The following is an 18,255-nucleotide window of genomic DNA, read 5'->3' as shown; positions in this document are numbered from 1 at the left end:
TCTGTTCTTATTGCTTTTAGTGCAACTGAAGCAATCCCAATTTGGATTTCTGTGGGTCCCTCTCCTCGTGTATTATATTATTTACCATTTTTTAAAATTAAATTAATAAAATAATATATCTATCTTCTGAGATAATCAATGAGGTGTAGATAATGACTTTTATAAAAAAATTATATGTATCGTAAGGATATTTTTAATTTTTAATTTTTAAAAATTGAGATGTATTAATAAAACTTCTGAAGTTTGTATTTTTTGAAATACTATATTTTAGGGTATATAATCAATGATCCTTTTTAGGATTACCATTGTTGAAGCGTTCGAGCCTGTTAGGCAAGCTCGCCTCAACTTCTTCTAAAAGAGGGAAGATCCGAGGCAAATACCACAATACCCATGAAGGTTTAAGGAACAGTGAATAAAAGAAGAGAAGTTGTAGGCAAGACCTATGTCGACTTACCTAATGTGGTAGAGACCGAACCGACCTTCTTAATTGTAAAGCGTTCATTTCTATCTACGATCAGTGTTACAGAGGTCATTCATGAACATTTGGGATAGACATATTTTTGTGTCGTCTTAAACCCTCCTAACCCTTAAAAAAACATAAAGATATCATAAAGGTAGCTCGATATCATTTTCAAGAAAAGAAATAATAATTAAATAAGTTGTCGATTAGTTTATAATTTGTTGTATTTTGCTTTGGATTCTTCCCATGATTTTGGTGGGTGATTTCAACCTCCGAACCTTCTACCCTTCATCTCTCTATAAATCTCCAATTAAGCACTAATCAATATCATTATCATAAAATAGTCTGATTTTTAAAATTTTATCTTAGACCCATAATGGAGCATCACCAAAAGGAAGACAAGTTTGAGATTTTACTCTCCACTTTGGAGCTAAAGTTGGAGAGTTCTTGTTTTCGACACGAGGACGAGGAAGAAGAAGAAGAAGATTGTCGGGATGATTTCGTCAAGACTCCAAGATCTTTGGAGCCTCCAGCGGTTCTCGAGTGTCCTCCGCCGCCGAGAAAGCCGAGGAGGTTGCCATCGATGAAACGGAAGGCCGGTGGTGGCCGATCGATCTTTATGTCGCATCATTGTCTCTTCGGCGAAATGGAGGTTGGTTTGGAGCTACTGTTTCCTTCGAACCAGCTTCATGGCAGTAGGATTGTTAAGAAGGTGAAACGACGACGTTTCGTTTGAATTTGTCGTGTAGTTGTTCCTGTAATTTTAATATTTAATGCAAACTGCATGGATTTCCAATTCCATTAGTTTTTTTTTTTTTTTCTATTAAATATTCTAAATTTTCATTGTTTTATGATAATGGGGGAGAACATATCTTTGTCGGATTTAAATTAATTTTAAAACATTAATTAATATATGGTTTTATATTGCTAAACGTGATGTTCATATTATAAAAACTGATTTTAAATATTTTAAAATTCAATTGTTAATAAGAAAATTTAGTGGATTGTAATTTAAAAAGTTGTTAATAAGCAAATATTTTAAAATTCAATTGTTAATGGGCTCCGACATTCGATCCATTGGACCTTGGCCCAGTATATAACTTGGGCCTTGCAAATCTTGTAAAAGCCCACAGTACAATTTAAATTAATTTTCAGATAATCATCAGTTAATTAAATAAAAAGTTATTACAAAAAGATAAAGACGATCTTATTATTCTCAGAAAAAAAAATTAATTAAAATTTAAATACTATATTTGCAGTAACATGAAATTGGTTCATATTTACCTTACTAATTTATATAAGCAAATATATATATATATATATATATTTATTTATTTATTTTATTTTTGTCTGAAATGTCATAATTTATTTTAAAAATATATATAAATAATTAAAAAATATTGGTGGGGTTAATTTCATAATTTGCATAAGATTAGGGTTGAATTTAATAAAATGAAAAGTTTTAAAAGTGAACTCAATTACAGTGAGTACCCTTCTCTAATCTGCCCGATCATCATGGGGTAAAGCGACACCAAATTCTCTTTCCTAATCTACCCCTGTTCCCTCCACCTTCTACCAAATCATGAGGGGTAAAACCGTAAAATCCAGGGAGACAGTTTCTGAAATTGGGGCTTTGCTTTCTTCGATAATATTATGCCAAAAGAAACGATTCCTACAAAACCAAGAGACGAGGAAAAAGAAAAAGAAAGCGAAAGCGAATCAAAAGAAAAGCAACAGAAAAATGCTTCCAAATGGGTAATAATCCTAAGCCCTTTCCTTTCCTTTTTGACCCATTTGAACTCGCTTTCTCTAACCGCCTCCAAAATCCCCAAATCCATGAAACCAACCCGATTTCGTCGTTGTTCATCTAAATCTCATATTGATTTCTTCGCTAATTCATCAGTAGGGAAGGAAATGACAAGGCCTCTGTGTCTGAAATGATATCGGATTCTTCAAAAAATCAAGTCCGAGTATGGCTCAACAGGTATTTCGGTTGGATTGTTCATGTGGATCTCTCTGTTTTGGGGTTTTGTTTGATCGGATTGGTTTTGTAGTTTTGGAATGATTTGTTGTTGATTTGATTGAAGGGAGAGGGATGGCCTCTTGGTTTACAGCCTTTGAATCTAAGAGTTGGGGTACCTGGAAACAGGGACTATTTTGGATCACTGTCTTTCAACACTTTGATCACGGCTTCTCCTATTTCATTCACTGATTCTTCATCTGATTTGGACACTGAGGTCAGTGTATTTCTTACTGTTCTTGTGTTTTCAGAACGATGATTATCAGATCTGGGAATGTTACTGTTTGGTCTTGTTCTTTGTGTTTATATCTCTTAATGCATGAAAGTATTTGAAAGTAATGTGGATGAAGTAGCAAATAAGTGATTGTTGATCTTTTGATTGCTTGTTTAGTTCATTTGGTCCTGTTTTTGTGATGCCATAATGCTGAGTTAAGTGATTATAAGTTGTTTAGTAGAGGTATTGAGGATTGTTGGGATCGGCTAATTAAGGGGTTGATCATTTGTTGAGGGTCGTGGTTCCTAACATGGTATTAAAGTCATGTTCTTAACTTAGTCATATAAATAGAATTCTCAAATGTCGAAGAAAGAGGTTGTGAGTCTCGAAGGTATAGTCAAAAGTGATTCAAGTGTCGAAAAAATAGTGTACTTTGTTCGAGTGCTCTAGAGGAGGAGTCGAGCCTCATTAAGGGGAGGTTGTTCGAGGGCTCCATAAGCCTTAGGGTGACTGGACAATACCATACTATTGTGGAGGGTCGTGGTTCCTAACATGGTATCAGAGTCATGGTCTTAACTTAGTCGTGTCAATGTTGAACAAAGAGGTTGTGAGCCTTGAAAGTGTAGTCAAAAGTGACTCAATTGTCGAACAAAGGGTGTACTTTGTTCAACGGCTCCAGAGAAGGAGTCTAGCCTTGATTTAAGGGGAGGTTGTTTGAGGGCTTTATAGGCCTCAGGGTGACTGGACAATATCATACCATTGTGGAGAGTCGTAGTTCCTAACATTCTGTGTCCTTAACTCGACATTTCGATGTCGGGTTTCATACTCTGAGTGTCGAAAAGAGGTCAACAATTTTCAATAGCCACAGTTATGACTCGTGACTATCGATCTTACATCATCGTGCCATTTGTTAACGTTGCAGTCGACGGGATCATTCTTCCATGACAAAAGCATCACACTAGGGAGTCTAATAGGAGTTTCTAACATTTTGGAGCTCTCAAGAAGATCAATCAGAGGAAGAAGAACAGAGAGCACAAAGAACAAGAGGAGCAATACCAGATCAAGAACATGGCTTTTCTCGTTGTGTTCGAGGGACAACACCGACGCAGATAGCGTCTACAACGGCCCGTCGTTAGGCCAATTCTTAGAAGAAGAAAGAAGAGCAGCAGACGAAAACAGAAGAAATCAAAGTGTAATGATGTATGGAGGAGATGAAATGGAGTTAGCTCAGTCTGCTCCAGAACCAAACTCCTTATTCATCAATGGCTGTGTGGCTCCTCCTCAACCTAGCCTTGGTTCAGATGCTCATACTGGAAGAAATGGCGGAACTGAACCACCAAATGACCATGGAATTGCATTGCTTTGTTCTTGCGTTTGTGGACACTGAACTTGCTTTGATATTGATTGAATTTCTTCTTGCCTTTTGAAACAAATAATTATCTCAATTTAGAGTTACCTTTTCTTTCTTTCTTCAATTTCTCGGGAAATTCGTTAAGCGTTCGTTCTATCTTACTAATCGTTGTGTACACTCTGTCTAACCACCAGATACAAACATAAGCATAATTCAATGGATAAATGTATTAAATTATTAACTCAAATTAATTTTATAACATGTAAACTAACTTAATTCATAAAAATTTTATTTATTTGAATTCAATTTAATCAAAATTAAATAAGTTGATACCTCAACCTCGATGGGTTCTTCGATCATTTGGTCTTGGACATTTATACGGAAAGAAGGGACGTTTCTCGATAGCTAAGAATATCTTAAACATAGAGTAAAATGCAATAATATATATATATATATATATATATATATATATATATATATATATATATATATATATATATATATATATATATGTTGTCAAATTAGGTTAGGTTTTTGTCAATTTAAAATTGAATTAAGGGTTTACCCTTTATTGGTTGAAAACGCTATTAGAATTAGAATTGGGAGGTGACGTTGTCTAAGCAACTGTTTCTTTTAAAAATGGACTAAATAAATGATATTAAAAAAAACAAAAAAATTAAAAAAAAATGTTTTGGTTGTCAAGTCCTAATCACGTTTTACACTTACTAAACCTAATATAGTTTCTGAAAGTTTTAAATAAAAAAAAAAATATATATATATATATATATTAAAATATTTTAATGTATTGACAAATTATTAGTATAATTAATATGCTAATAATTCAATAAATAAATAAACCAATCAATCACCGATCCGGTTTTTCATGGATATATAGTTTAAATAATAATAATAATAATATTTTATTTTAATAGTAAATGAAAAATTTTCGTAATTGCTCTGAAAAACAAATCGCGGAAAAAAATTATAAGAGTCAGAGTTGAACGTCTTGTTCTCAAGCCTTTCCTCCACGTCACTCCACGTGTCCAAGTCAGACGTCATAAATATAATAAAACTTACCCAAATTAATTATTTATTTAATGAGAGACATCATCACGTGACCCCCCCCCTACAGCCACGTGCCTTCACTCCTTCCATCCATTCAAGAATTTAGATATTTTTCACTCTTTTAAATAAATAAAATAAATAAAGAAATCAAATTACAAAAACTTGACCCACAAAGACAATACTCACCACCAACTTCTTTGCTTAATATCTCTCCTTTTCCCCAATTCTATAAGAAAACATGGACTTTATTTATTTATTTATTTATTTATTATTTTTTCCTTCTTATATTATTTATTGATGGGACCCAACACCAAATTCAAGTCATTGAATACTTTGATCTTTATGCAATGCGAGAAAGGGTAAAAGGGAGCTTGATTGATCAAAAAGATGGTATGATTTGCCATTTTCACCTACTAACCAAGCTTATCAACTGATTGATCATCGTCTGCGGCAGCTATCCGTCCAGAGCCACGGCCACCGTTCATCTTCCCGAAAGCAGTCATCGACGACAACCCTTTCAAGCTGCTACTATCACCCTCACTCAAGTTCACACCCTTCCTTCCCTTTCTCTGCTTGGATGAGCTATTAGTTTCATGATCATCAACTTCCTCCATTGTTTTCGTCTTGGCGACGACCAAACGAATAATGTTGCTTCGGCAAAACGGGCAAACTGGGGGCGTTACGCAGGCTGTGGTCGGATTTGGCTTGCTGTGGCAGCAAAGGGAAAGGGTGCATTGAGCACACATGACATGGCCACAGCTTTGAACTTCAATTGTGGGAGCTTGTTCAAAGCAAATGGTGCATAGCTCTGTATCTCCATCACTGATCTGCAAGAAGCATAGCAAGCAAAGCAATGCTAATAATTGTTCAAAAGCTCAGTAAGTGAAGAGAACTGATAATTGAAGGTGCAGATAATGGGACCATTCATCACGTGTCTCCTAAGAGTCTAAGTTGAAAAAGCTCTCCAAGAAACAAATGAGAAGTCTACATTACATCAGAGATGCTTTCAGAAATAAAGTGAATGCTGCCAAATTGGGAAAGCAATGCCACTAATAGTGACAAGTAGATGGGGAGTTCCAAAAGCTTCAAAACCATAACAATCAATCACTATAAAAACTTTGAATCATGATATTTACTCGAAAATTTTCGATTCAAACTCAACTTTATGGTGCGAGTCAAACAGAGAGATCACGAGCGACGGCATTTCGAATGCTCGATGGCTGCCGTGTTTAAAATCTACTCTAAAAGTTTAAGGAATTCTTGATTACCTCAGACAAATTGTCAACCACTGTATCAGGAGTTGCCTTCAAGATGCTCTTCTCCCTCTCCCTGTTGGCCTCCATTAATGCCTGTTCTAATAAAGCCTTTGCTTCTTGATGAAGCTCATTAATAAACTTCAAGGGCGATGGCCAAACAAGTGGCTCAGTGGATGAAGGATTCAGCAAGGCTGCACAGGTTCCATGTCTGTGCTTCATAGCAATTACATAAGGAATTCTCCTGTAAACAGAGAGAAAGACACATTAATTAGCTTAATCTGTAATGGCCAAGCCCACCGCTAACAGATATTGTCCTATTTGGACTTTTCCTTTTGGGTTTTCCCTCATGGCTTTAAAACGCGTCTGCTAGAGAAAGGTTTCGACACCCTTATAAAGGGTGTTTCGTTGATTATGTGCAGCTAAAACAAGGTTATGATGTAAATTGGTATTTTGGTGATACCCAGTGGAATCTCTCTGAAGGCGATCGGCCCCCCAAGCCAACAACTCCCTGATGCAATCCAAGGACCCTCCACGAGCTGCTAAATGAAGGGGTGTGCTTCCTTGGCATCTGTTCATAGAATTTTTTTTTTCTTTTCAAATCCATCTTTACACGAAAGGAAGCTAAAAAACTACTTGATTTAGAAAAATACCCATAGCCACCAGTTGAAGCACTAACAAGACCTCCATTATCCAACAGAATATGAATGCATTCAGGTCGTCTTTGACGAGCTGCCAAATGCAAAGGGGTTGCTCCCTTACCATCTCTAATATTCACAAATCGTACAAATCCCCTATTTCACAATAAGTTAATCAATGAGTTCACCTGAAAAGCTAATGGGTATTTGTTAAAGAGATGAACAAATACCAGGAAGCAGAAACAGGGCTTGATTGAGCAGCAGAAAGAATGGCTTCTAAGCAATCAAAATGGCCATAATGAGCAGCATAATGCAAGCAAGTCCGCCCGTGAAGGGAGTCAAACTTTAAAATCTGAGAAGATTCATATCCAAATTAGTGTTTCGAATCAAGCTTTTGTAAACAGCAAAAGAAATGGGAATTTATACATTTGCTCCAACTTCAAGGAGCTTCTTCACACAGGAGATCTTTCCATGCATTGCTGCCAACATGAGCGGAGTCTGAAAGAAACGTTCGCATTGAAGAATCAAAATCCACTGAGAACTGAGAAGAAATCATTTGAAAGTAACTGAAAAATTCAAATTAGAATAAGAAACCCTACCTGCTTGTGACGATTCAACAAATCCGGATTGGAAAATCGTTCCAAAAGCAAAGAGAGGATCTAATAATGATAAAACAAAACACACAAAAAAACAGAGTTCTCATCAGAAACAGCTCAATCAACCACATTCAATACCCCTAATCTCTCAACATATGCACCAAAACGAAACAAAATCAAACGAAATCGAAATCAAACAACAAGCAAAACACAAGAACACACCTCGATCTGGCCATTAGCAGCGGCAATATGAAGCGGAGATTGACGATCATAGAGAGTGGTATTATGCAACAGAGACGGTTCGTTCTTCAGCAAAACTTGAACGATTTCCAAATCTCCGCACTGGACAGCACTAAACAATCCATTCTCATGACTCGCACTGCAACTCAGCCCCTGACCCATGTTCTTCCTCTGTTGAAATCGCTCAGTAGAGAGCAGAAGCAACTCAGCAGAGGTCCCTGCCGCAGCCTCTGACCTCCATTAAAGACGCTCTTCGATCAGAAATTGAGGCCACTGCCACAGAATACGAAGAGGTCCATCAGGTCCATCACTATATACAATCGGGTCCCAAAAGGGGGAAATGGAGAAGCCTGAAATCGGGAAAACAGAGAGAAGCTGAACGTGCCAGTACGGAAAGTTGTAATGCTGACTGCGGGCAGAGATCGGATATTTTTCGGGCAGTTAGATTCCTAATGTTGCGCGATTGACCAACAAGTCATACACTAATGTTCATTAATTAATTTGTTTAGGGAATAAATGTTCATTAATTAATTTCTCGAAAACTTCTTTTCTTTTTAATTTTAGTAATTTGTTTTATTAAATTACTTGATGCTCTTTTTAATTTCATTTAAATAATAATTTTAGTAAGTTAAAGACTATATTTTTATTATTTTATTTTTCGATCTAATAATGTGCCTTATTTTAATTCAATAATATTTTATATCTTTGATATACGCTCAAATTGACAACTACCAAATACAGTTTGTTTATGTAACAGCTTCAGTCCATCGTCAACAGATATTGTCCGCTTTGGCCCATCACGTATCGTCGTCAGCCTCATGGTTTTAAAGCACATCTGTTAGAGAGAGGTTTCCACACCCTTTTCTTATAAGGAATGATTTGTTCCTCTCCAACCGGTGTGGTATCTCACAATCCGCTTCAAGGACTTAATGTCCTCGCTGGCACATCGCTCAGTGTCTAGCTTTGATACCATTTGTAACAACTCAAGCCCACCACTAACAAATATTATCTACACTTTGACACGTTACGTATCGCTGTCAACCTCACAGTTTTAAAACATGTCTACTAGAGAGAGGTTTCTACACCCTTATAAAAAAATGTTTCGTTGCTCTCTCCAACCGAGGTGGGATCTCACAATTTAACTCATCGATAATTAACATATACATTTTCCTTGAAGATTCAAAGATTCAAATCAACCAAGTAGTAAGTTGAGCGAAGCTACACTACATTTAATTCCCAATCACAAACAGTTCGACAGTAGCAACAGCTCAAAATATATGAATATAGCGGAGTAGGGATATAAGCCTAGAGCCTATAAAATTCGTCTTTTATCTTAATTTAAGTCTTTAATGATGGCATTTAATTTTTCTGATTCCCTTCCCTACTTCCAACACCCAAAGTCTTCTCTCCCTCCTGCTATAAATTGGAGGAGATTATAGAGCCTGATAATGAGGTTTAAGTAAAGGAAACATTGATTAAGAGAGATAATAACATTTGATAATGAGGTCTAAGTAAAGCAAACACAATGTCTCTTTTAATTTTTTACTCTCTTAAAGTATCCAACTTTTTACTGTGTTCTTCAGAAATAACATTATGTTATCATCATTTTTGTCTCCTTCTAGATCTTTTTCTTTTCCTGATCTCCTTGTAATCGCATACTTAGCCCCCGAATTATTTTGTTAATCTCATGTTATTACTCTCTAACACAATTAGCTCTGTGAGATTCCACATCGGTTGAAGAGGGGAACGAAACATTACTTATAAGAGTGTGGAAACCTCTCCCTAGTAGACGCGTTTGAAACCGTGAGGCTGACGGCGATACATAACAGGTCAAAGCAGACAATATCTACTAGTGGTGGGCTTGGTTTGTTACAGATGGTATCAAAACTAGATATTGGGCGATGTGCTAGCGAGGACGTTGGGCTCCCAAATGGGAGTAGATTGTGAGCTCCCACATCGGTTGCATAGGGGAACGAAACATTTCTTATAAAGGTGTGGAAACCTCTCCCTAGTAGACACGTTTTAAAATCGTGAGACTGACGACGATACATAACCGGTCAAAGCGGACAATATCTATTAGCGGTGGGCTTGAGCTATTACAAGCTCACTCCCTAATCTCTAACCTAATTGCCCATTTCCACCGCCCTTAGATATTGTATGACTCCCCTAATCTCTTCCTCAGACCAACTATTATGAAAAGATAACGTATATTCTTCATTTTCTTATGCAGGTCATCTCCTTACATAGATACCAAATAACAAAAACTATAAGAGAATAAACAAGGAGAGAGATGAATTAACCTGGATACTTCAGTCAATTTGATTTCCTTTGTTAGTGTGAGATAGAAAGTTGCTCCTCTGATTTCGAAGCTGGGTCTAGGCTAATCAAACTACAAAGTTTGGAACTGATTAGAGTGGTTATGAGCAAGTACAGAGCAAAATATGATCAATATTTCCTTTCCTATACATATATTTTAAGAATATACAAGATTTGAGTCCATTAGAGCATAGTCATTAAAGGCACCTATAATATTTTTAGAGGTTAAAGGCTCACTCATGCACTCCACATTTGTTGTGTTAAAAAATAGACAAGTTAAGAGCATGGATAATTACTGAAACCAGTAAAAACTCATTGCCGATGAATGCCAAGGTCAATATCAAACACTAGTCTCAACGTTTTGACGCCATAAACTCCTTCAAATTCTGTAAAACTCCTTTGTCATATGGGTTTTTGAACCTCACTTCACTGGACTTTTCGCCTGCAGACCACCGAGTTGCAACTAGTTGTATAAACATATATATATTCCCATGATTAAAGCCGTAGAGAATATTTTTGCAAGGTATTCTTACCATGCGAAGACTGGATAAAAATTTGAAATTCCGGGTACCTCTTCCAGTGAATCTGAAATGGAGGGGTGAGTCATGAGGTGAATTGAACGAATCACTAAAATGAAAAATTTTAACAAAGCGAGACGAGATCGTAAAAATTTTAGTGCCCCATAGCAGTTAGGAACTTACCCATTCATCTGTTCTGATATTGAAGCAGATACAATACATGTGCCACAGTAAGAACACCACCTAAAAGTTGTAAAAGATGTATCACATTTCAAGTAAAACAAAATCTTGACAGGTTTTGGATTCTTAATGTCCTGTGTCAACTGGAATTAAGCCTCCTATATGAATACAAATAAGCGAAAGAAATACACCTGCCATACTAATTGTAGAATGGAGAATAGCATGGTGCTGCTGGCCACTTTCCTTGAGAGACTAATCTGAACAGTTGGTTCAAATGGTGTTAGCAGCAGTGGCACAGGTTCTAAACACTTCACATGCATGATAATACAAGTCACTACAGCGACCAAGGAAAAGAATGCAGAGACACACCTCTAGCCTAGTTCCATCGCCATCAGGAACCACAGACTGCGCTGCATCTGAAAAATCGGTTAAGTACTGTACAATGAAACTTAAGATGGGTTCAGCTAAAGATAGACTTACATTGAGATAAACACACCAAATAAGTTGCTTCAGTCCAGAGAAATCCAATTAGTAGAACAATGAAGAGGAGATAATTTTTATGCCCTGCACTACAATCACAAGCAAGTTACGCCATTTCAGCCCAAGTGAAGATTCTAATCGACTTGAAATTACAAAATGAGACGATGCTAACCTAAGTAGATAAATTAATTAACAGTTTTCCTATAAAAGATTTAACTAAAATCTTCATCATTGCCATCATGTACTATTTACCAATACAGTTTCCAAATGCAGGACAATGGTGGTCAAAGCCTTTAACATATGCTTTGCAGATCTGACAGCATCTCACCCTATCACCCAATTCAGTATCCTTGGAAGAAGAACATTAACCAAAAGTTATATCAGTCAATTACTGAAAGAAAAGAACAAGAACTTCCATGGTAACAAAAGTACCTACAACTTAAGCAATACCCATTATACTTAACATGGCCTTGATGCAGGAAACGTAGGATAATATTCAAGTTAAAGGTTAAGAACAGGATAAATGTCGCAAAGTTCTAATCAGGAATCACTTAAAACAAACACAAAAACAGAAACAAGATGGGCAGGTAAATATGAAATTTTGAATGATGGCAAAATATTTGTTATTTTCCTAAACATGAGAGAGAGAGAGAGAGAGAGAATCTACTGCTTCAGTTGAACGCCTGAGATAAGGACTACTCGTTAGAAACTCTGTTTCCTGCAGGAATAATAGATAGATCGTTGATATTTCAAGACACTGTAACATAATAAGCTCAATTAAATTTCAACCTGATGGTAAGTGTCAATTTCTGAACTTGAACTTTGGGCAACTAAATCCGAAGGGGGTGGACTATATGATACCAAACCAGGATCACTGGATAACATCCTGCCATTATAAACCTGTCTGTTAGAACAAGAAATAGAACACCAGACAAGCAGGCATCATGAGGTAATAACATAAGATATTTCCCGTGAAATATGAAAAAAATCAACTACAAAACCTTGCCTCCGTTAGTTATGGAGAAAAGGAATTCTGAAGAATCAACAGAAAAGTTGGGAAACAGACCTGTAAAGGCCAAAAATGAGCAAGATTATCTGCCCATTAAACAGAAGATCCATCAAATGTGTAGCAGCTGCAAAGCACACAAGATATTGTTATTTAGACTATGCAGAATAGATAGCTCTGTTATGTTTCTTTTTTCGTGCAAATTCAAATACATTGGCGGGAGGGTAGATTTCTTGATGAACTGAGGAACTCTCATCCCTCAAATCCAATTGAAAGAAAACGCAATTAGGAAGTGGGGAAGCCAACTAAATTCCCGCCAGTCGAATAGGAAAAAATAAATTGAACACTAATTATTCGTTAGTCTTCGAATCTAAAGAGCAGCTTCTACTCCTAAAATGACATTTCAGCTCTAATTTACTAGTAAACTATCACGTTATTCCAAAGTTTTACGTCTTCCATCATTCAGATCAATCAAGTTCTGAAGTAGAAACATAAGAAGCAATTAGAAGCTTGAGAAAAGAACCTTGTCGAACAATAGCTATGTAAACCACCCAAACAAAAAGTAGACTGAAGAAAACGAACGCCGGAGCTGACGCTCGAACTCGAAGAAGCCGCCTGCACCATCCTACTGCCCCTACAACAGCTAGAAGTAATAGAGCTGCAATATCAAGACAACCTCTCAGTGAATGGCAACAATCAAATCAGCTTCAAGGAAGAACACAAGAAATAGAGAAATACCTGAAAGTAGAAGTTGAATGAACACGGGCAAATCGAAGAAGAACTGAGGAACTAGAAATTGACTGAATTGAGTTAGTAAAACAAGTATGAAAGATACTACACAACGGCCGATCAGCTCCGGCCAATTCGCCGATTTCTTCCGATCAAGTAATTCAACCATTTGTTTTCAAAACAAAAATTCTTCGCACTTGATTGTGATTCGCTGAGAGAAGATGCCGATGCCGCCCGAAGAAGAAGGACAAATTGGGCTTTACATAGCATTATGGCCCATTATTATCGGCCCATTGGCCCACTAAGCTTCAACCAAGCAGGTAGACGCCCAAAAACATGGTACATTTACCAATTGCACCCTACGCTGAGAAAATAATTAAATAAATAAATAAAAACAAATCAGAAAAGAAAAAACTCAAAAATGGGAATTTTGGATAATAATTAACATAAATGGGAAGATAATATAATTATTCTTTTAATTATATTATTGTTATATAATTAATTACATAATTAACTAGGGAACCAAATAAATTAAAATAAAATCATGAATGTGATGTGAGAAACTTAAATAGAAGGGTAAATTGGTAAAAAAAAAAATAGCCAAAAAAATCCACCAAAGCTAAAGTTAAAACATAGCATTGTTTAATTAATGAAATAAATAAAGTGTAAGTTATATTATTAAGTCTATGGTTATAAATTTCAAAATAATGAAATAAATTAAAAATAATACTTATAATATGAACTTTTATTTATTATATAAAAGCAAGGAAATTTTAATTTTAATTTTTCATTAAAAAAAAAAACTTAGTTTTAAATAAAGGGTACGGTTGGAATTAAGTTAATGTAAGAGGGATAAAGAAGACAATAAATTAATCTATAAATTCTCCGTTTAAAATGGCAAATAATTTTTTTTGTTTTATAACAATTTTCAATGTGGGATATGAATCAGGCGCTGCCGAATGATACCGTGAGAGCTCTGGCGTCGTTGAAGGAAGCTCTGGATTCGCCCAAGGAGTTGCTTAGACTTGGGAGCGAGGGGAGCAATTGTCTGGTGCGTTTACTCCATTGTTTGTGTGCGATCTGTTTAATTAGCGCGGTCTGTTCTGCCTTGCAATGTTGTGAATGGATGAATTTCGTTCCGATTCAGTGTTGAATCTTTAATTGTTTCGGATGTCTATTTGGCTGAGTGGAAAATGAAAAAAGATGATCGCAGATTATCTGCTATTGTGATTTTCAGAGCCTACTTTCGCTTCCATTTGTATCCGAACAAAACATTTTGCTTTATATGCTTAGGCTATAAACAATGTTTCGATGGACATCTTCCGGTTCAACCACACTTTGCTGATGCCTTCAATTCGATTAGACGACGTTCGCATTGCAGCTGTTATCTCGTACTTGCACCTTGTATATTTACGTATGATGCTGATTACAATGTGATTCACGATTTCTCTAGATTTTACTCGTATGTAGTCTAAACTTGGAATTTGGTTTTGTGTGTGATGATATGAATTAGGTTCTGTCTAAATTTCTGCCTTTATTCTCAATTGATCATCATGATTTTGCTGAAGATTGGGAAAATGTATGTGAGACAAATCTCGGCAGCCGATCAGATTATTTCTCCTTTTATGCTCTATATATTTTTTTTGTTCTAATCTATTTTTTGATTCGAAATTCAGGCCTTGGAGAAAGAGCAAAATTTGAATCAATTTCACAGGATGACAGCAAGACTAGAGAAAGCTCTGAATGAAATTTCACATGAAGATCTTGATATATCTGATGAAGTTAAGGAGCAGGTAAAGGATTTTATCATTGCGCTTTTTGTTCTTAATATCTTTGAAATGGTTTTCTAGCTGCTCTCGACTGTTGAAAGATTATAACTTAGAATCTTTATCGATTGAATTCTGTGCCATGGAAGTAGAAGCTAAAGAATTAGGGTATAGCTTCGGACTTTCTATCAAGAGACCTGATAGTTTAAAGTATTATGAGGTTTGAATAAGCTATTAATGTTTCATACCGCTGTTTGCATATCTAAGTCTTTCTGAGTCCAGGTTGAGCTTGTTCACTCTCAATTCAAAAGAGGTAAAGGAAGGATTGATGCACAAGATGCCCTGCTGTATGTTAACCTCCACTCTCTCTATAACAACAGCAAAGGGATTGGGTGAGAAGGTGGAGGTAATGGATATAGCTGATCGTACTCAAGTGTCTCTTGCTTTACATGAAATGGTTTCAGCTAGCAATGGAGATACAGGGGAGAAATTTGAGAAAATGTCAATTCTATTGAAGAAATCATGTGGCCTTTGCTGAAGCTGGTGCAATCCCTCCCCTTGTTGGTCTCCTTTCGACAACGAACCTCCTCACTCAAGAACAGGCTGTGACAATAATAAGAGAAGTATCATGTCCTGTAGGGCAGCACCTGGCACAGTCCATGAGCTGAAGTCGGGGAGTATGGAAGCACGTGAAAATGCTGCAGCCACTCTTTTCAGCCTTTCTGTTGTCGACGAATATAAAACAACGATTGGTGCATCGGGAGACATTCCGCTGTTGAGGATTATTGGGAGTGTGTCCCGCATTGGTTAATTTAGTGAAGATCATGGGTTTATGAGTGGGGAATACTATCTCGATTGGTATGAGGCCTTTTGGGGAAGCCCAAAGCAAAGCCATGAGAGCTTACACTCAAAGTGGACAATATCATACCATTAGTCGATTTCATTGCAACAGGATCCCCTAGGAACAGGGAGAATGCAGCTGCAGTTTTGGTGAATCTTTGTGCAGGAGACAGCGACATCTCGTGGAAGCAAAGAAGCCCGGAGTGACTAGTTTGCAAGTAGATTTGGCATAATATGTCACAGACAGGGGTAAGCGGAAAGCAGCACAATTGCTCGACCAAATAAACAGGTTTACAGAGCAGTAGAAAGAGGCCAAGTCACAGTTGCTGCCACCACCTTCCACAATTGGCAACGTCGGAAGTTTGTCGAGGATTATTGGGATGGAGTCCCACATTAGCTCATTAAGAGGATGATCATGAGTTTATAACTAAGGAATACATATACATTGGTGTGAGACCTTTTGGAAAAACAAAAACCAAACCCATGAGAGCGTATAGTCAAAATTGACAATAGCATACTATTGTGGAGGTCTGTGGTCCATAACATGGTATCAGAGCCATGCACTTAATTTAACCATTCTAATCGAATCTTCAAGTATCGAACAAAGAAGTTGCTAGCCTCAAAGGTTTAGTCAAAAGTGACTCAATCGTCGAACAAATGGTGTATTTTGTTTGAGGACTCTAGAGAAAAAAGTCAATCCTCGGTTGTTTGAGGGCGTCATAAGTCTTAAAGGAGGCTCTATCATGTTGAAGATTGTTGAGAAGGAGTCCACATTGTCTAATTAAGATGATGATCATGGATTTACAAGTAAGGAATATTATTTATGCTCGAGGTTTTTTTCTTTCCCTGGTTAGTTTCTTTCTGTCATTATACACATGGATGGAAGAAAAGGTAGTCTAGTTGTTCATGGACAGTTTGAAAGTGGAGAAAAGCACATAAAATTCTGTGCCATAATTGGGGTTGATTGGGGGGTGGTGTGTGCAGTTTGAGTCTGCTTGCTTTCCTTAGTTTTGGCTGTCACCCATTTCTATACACACACTCTCTTCTCTTCTATACTCTGCCACCCTCCCTTCTCTTTACTTTCTTTTACTTTCCCACTTTATTCCCTTCCTTTGGAACACCACTTCCAATTCCCTCCCAATACCCCCATATCAAAAACCTTACTCTTTTATTTATGTATATATCACCATGCATTCATTAGAGTATATACATACATATATATATACATATATACATACACACATTAGAATATATAATGTAATAACTAACCACTAATATCAAACCTAGGGAGAGGCTGTCTTCTATACTCATTCCTATCACTCCTACTTTTGTTTGTGTTTTTTTTTTTTTTTTTTTAACCAAGTATCCTTAATTTCGTCCTACACTTTTGTTTTCTATATTCTTACACTTATTTATAGAGTTGTTCATTTATCTTATTGAATCAAAATCTTGCATAGATTCACTTTAAATAGGGTGAAAAATCTTCAATGAGGGACAGGGACGAAATAAGGAGATTTTTTTTGTCTGTTAGATTAAATGGGACTAGGGATAATATTATATTTTCGTCTCCAACTTCTCCCAAATCCTCATCCTACCTTACTTTTTATTTTTATATTTAAATATATATATCAAAGCACAAAATTAACTTTGATATATATATATATATATATATATATATATAAATATTTTTTTTAAGGTATGGTAATATTGAAAATTTATATTTTAGAAATTATGGTGAATATTATATTATATTTTTATTTGTGAAATATTAATAGATTTATTGGGATGTTTTATATTATTTAATATAAAGTATTAATTAAAATTTCTTTCAAAAATATATATATATATATATATATATATATATATATGGGAACTTGATTTTCACACATTAATTTTGGGAATCTCAACTACGAAAATAAATGAAAAATTTTGTAAAGTTGAAGATTGAAATATGTGACAAAAACGGAAAGAAAGAAGGTTTTTCTATTCTCATTCTACTTTGTAGACGTCTCTACCTACTCATTAAAATAATTGTTCATCTGCAACGAAAGAGTTTTGAGAGTAACTATTGTATTCAAAGAATAAAATGCTCACTAAATCCTCTTACTCCCAAGAACTATTGTCAGATTCTCGTCTCTTAATGGTAAAGCTGTAAAATTGATGATGAAAAAGTGGGGTAAAAGGAGACTTATTTTCTTTACCCATCAATATTTTCATATGGAAACCACCATTAAAAGACTAAAAAAAGCATTCACCACAACTTTTTCACACTACAATCAACTTCCGACCACTTTTCTCACTCCTCTCCGCCATTTAATTGTGCTCGTAAGGGACTGTTTCTCGATTATTTTCCTATCATCGATCGTTAGTTCGAGGTATTTTTGAAGTTTTTGAAAGTTTAAGGATATTGATGAAACCAAATTTTACCGGTTTCTATCGAAACTTTAACGATAAAGATATTTTTAAACTTTTTTTTGAGACGTTCAGACCATATCATAAAAACCCATGAACCTATTGTTTCATAACTATGATATAACATTATATTAAAATATGTGACATTAAACAAATAATTTGATACCCAAA

The 18,255-nt window shown here is 35.9% G+C and overlaps 3 protein-coding genes and 1 pseudogene across 8 annotated transcripts; 2 read left to right on the top strand and 2 right to left on the bottom strand.

Moving 5' to 3' along the window:
* The first annotated feature begins 2,132 nt into the window (after positions 1–2,132).
* LOC111794496 (uncharacterized) lies at positions 2,133–4,169 on the top strand. Its single transcript, XM_023676536.2, has 3 exons — positions 2,133–2,444; positions 2,548–2,697; positions 3,617–4,169. Exons 1-3 carry the CDS (start codon positions 2,433–2,435, stop codon positions 4,079–4,081), a joined length of 627 nt encoding a protein of 208 aa, XP_023532304.1. The 5' UTR covers positions 2,133–2,432; the 3' UTR covers positions 4,082–4,169.
* A 1,050-nt stretch (positions 4,170–5,219) lies between these two features.
* Positions 5,220–10,232, bottom strand: LOC111794447 (putative E3 ubiquitin-protein ligase XBAT31). The gene is made up of 9 exons (XM_023676471.2): positions 10,138–10,232; positions 7,820–8,187; positions 7,601–7,660; positions 7,428–7,499; positions 7,232–7,353; positions 7,017–7,157; positions 6,827–6,934; positions 6,379–6,607; positions 5,220–5,937 (listed from the first exon to the last, which is right to left on the bottom strand). The coding sequence occupies exons 2-9, from the start codon at positions 7,997–7,999 to the stop codon at positions 5,524–5,526; spliced, it is 1,326 nt and encodes a 441-aa protein (XP_023532239.1). The 5' UTR covers positions 8,000–8,187; positions 10,138–10,232; the 3' UTR covers positions 5,220–5,523.
* A 47-nt stretch (positions 10,233–10,279) lies between these two features.
* On the bottom strand, positions 10,280–13,294 carry LOC111794460 (uncharacterized). Of its 5 annotated transcripts, none has more exons than XM_023676490.2 (12): positions 13,076–13,293; positions 12,861–12,995; positions 12,398–12,464; positions 12,121–12,217; positions 11,999–12,049; positions 11,584–11,680; positions 11,332–11,415; positions 11,221–11,267; positions 11,043–11,108; positions 10,855–10,914; positions 10,687–10,738; positions 10,280–10,595 (listed from the first exon to the last, which is right to left on the bottom strand). In XM_023676490.2, exons 1-12 carry the CDS (start codon positions 13,233–13,235, stop codon positions 10,507–10,509), a joined length of 1,005 nt encoding a protein of 334 aa, XP_023532258.1. In that variant the 5' UTR covers positions 13,236–13,293; the 3' UTR covers positions 10,280–10,506. The 5 variants fall into 5 exon arrangements, 3 of the variants coding, with proteins under 3 accessions (XP_023532258.1, XP_023532259.1, XP_086980256.1); XM_023676491.2 differs by having other exon boundaries at positions 11,221–11,261; XR_015421163.1 differs by having other exon boundaries at positions 10,522–10,595; positions 10,855–10,867; positions 13,076–13,294.
* Positions 13,295–13,977: 683 nt separating this feature from the next.
* LOC111794517 (U-box domain-containing protein 13-like) lies at positions 13,978–16,934 on the top strand (annotated as a pseudogene). Its single transcript, XR_015421040.1, has 3 exons — positions 13,978–14,117; positions 14,743–14,859; positions 15,115–16,934. The product of XR_015421040.1 is annotated as a U-box domain-containing protein 13-like (transcript).
* Positions 16,935–18,255: the final 1,321 nt, after the last annotated feature.

This window comes from Cucurbita pepo, chromosome 5, assembly GCF_057944985.1.
Source record: "Cucurbita pepo subsp. pepo isolate OVF chromosome 5, ASM5794498v1, whole genome shotgun sequence".
NCBI lineage: Eukaryota > Viridiplantae > Streptophyta > Magnoliopsida > Cucurbitales > Cucurbitaceae > Cucurbita > Cucurbita pepo.
Note: the sequence above shows the minus strand (reverse complement) of the source record. Positions and strands in the feature narration are given on the sequence as shown.

Excerpts from the sequence above, each read along its gene's own strand:
- LOC111794496 (XM_023676536.2), top strand. Across the intron at positions 2,698-3,616 it reads CATCTGATTTGGACACTGAG|TCGACGGGATCATTCTTCCA; the intron begins GTCAGTGTATTT and ends TTAACGTTGCAG.
- LOC111794460 (XM_023676490.2), bottom strand. The coding sequence starts at position 13,235 with ATGGTTGAATTACTTGATCGGAAGAAATCGGCGAATTGGCCGGAGCTG. Across the intron at positions 12,465-12,860 it reads CATAGCTATTGTTCGACAAG|CTGCTACACATTTGATGGAT; the intron begins GTTCTTTTCTCA and ends TGTGCTTTGCAG. Across the intron at positions 11,109-11,220 it reads GCGATGGAACTAGGCTAGAG|ATTAGTCTCTCAAGGAAAGT; the intron begins GTGTGTCTCTGC and ends CCAACTGTTCAG.
- LOC111794447 (XM_023676471.2), bottom strand. The coding sequence starts at position 7,999 with ATGGGTCAGGGGCTGAGTTGCAGTGCGAGTCATGAGAATGGATTGTTT. Across the intron at positions 6,608-6,826 it reads CTTCAGAGAGATTCCACTGG|GAGAATTCCTTATGTAATTG; the intron begins GTATCACCAAAA and ends CTCTGTTTACAG. Across the intron at positions 5,938-6,378 it reads TGGTTGACAATTTGTCTGAG|ATCAGTGATGGAGATACAGA; the intron begins GTAATCAAGAAT and ends TGCTTCTTGCAG.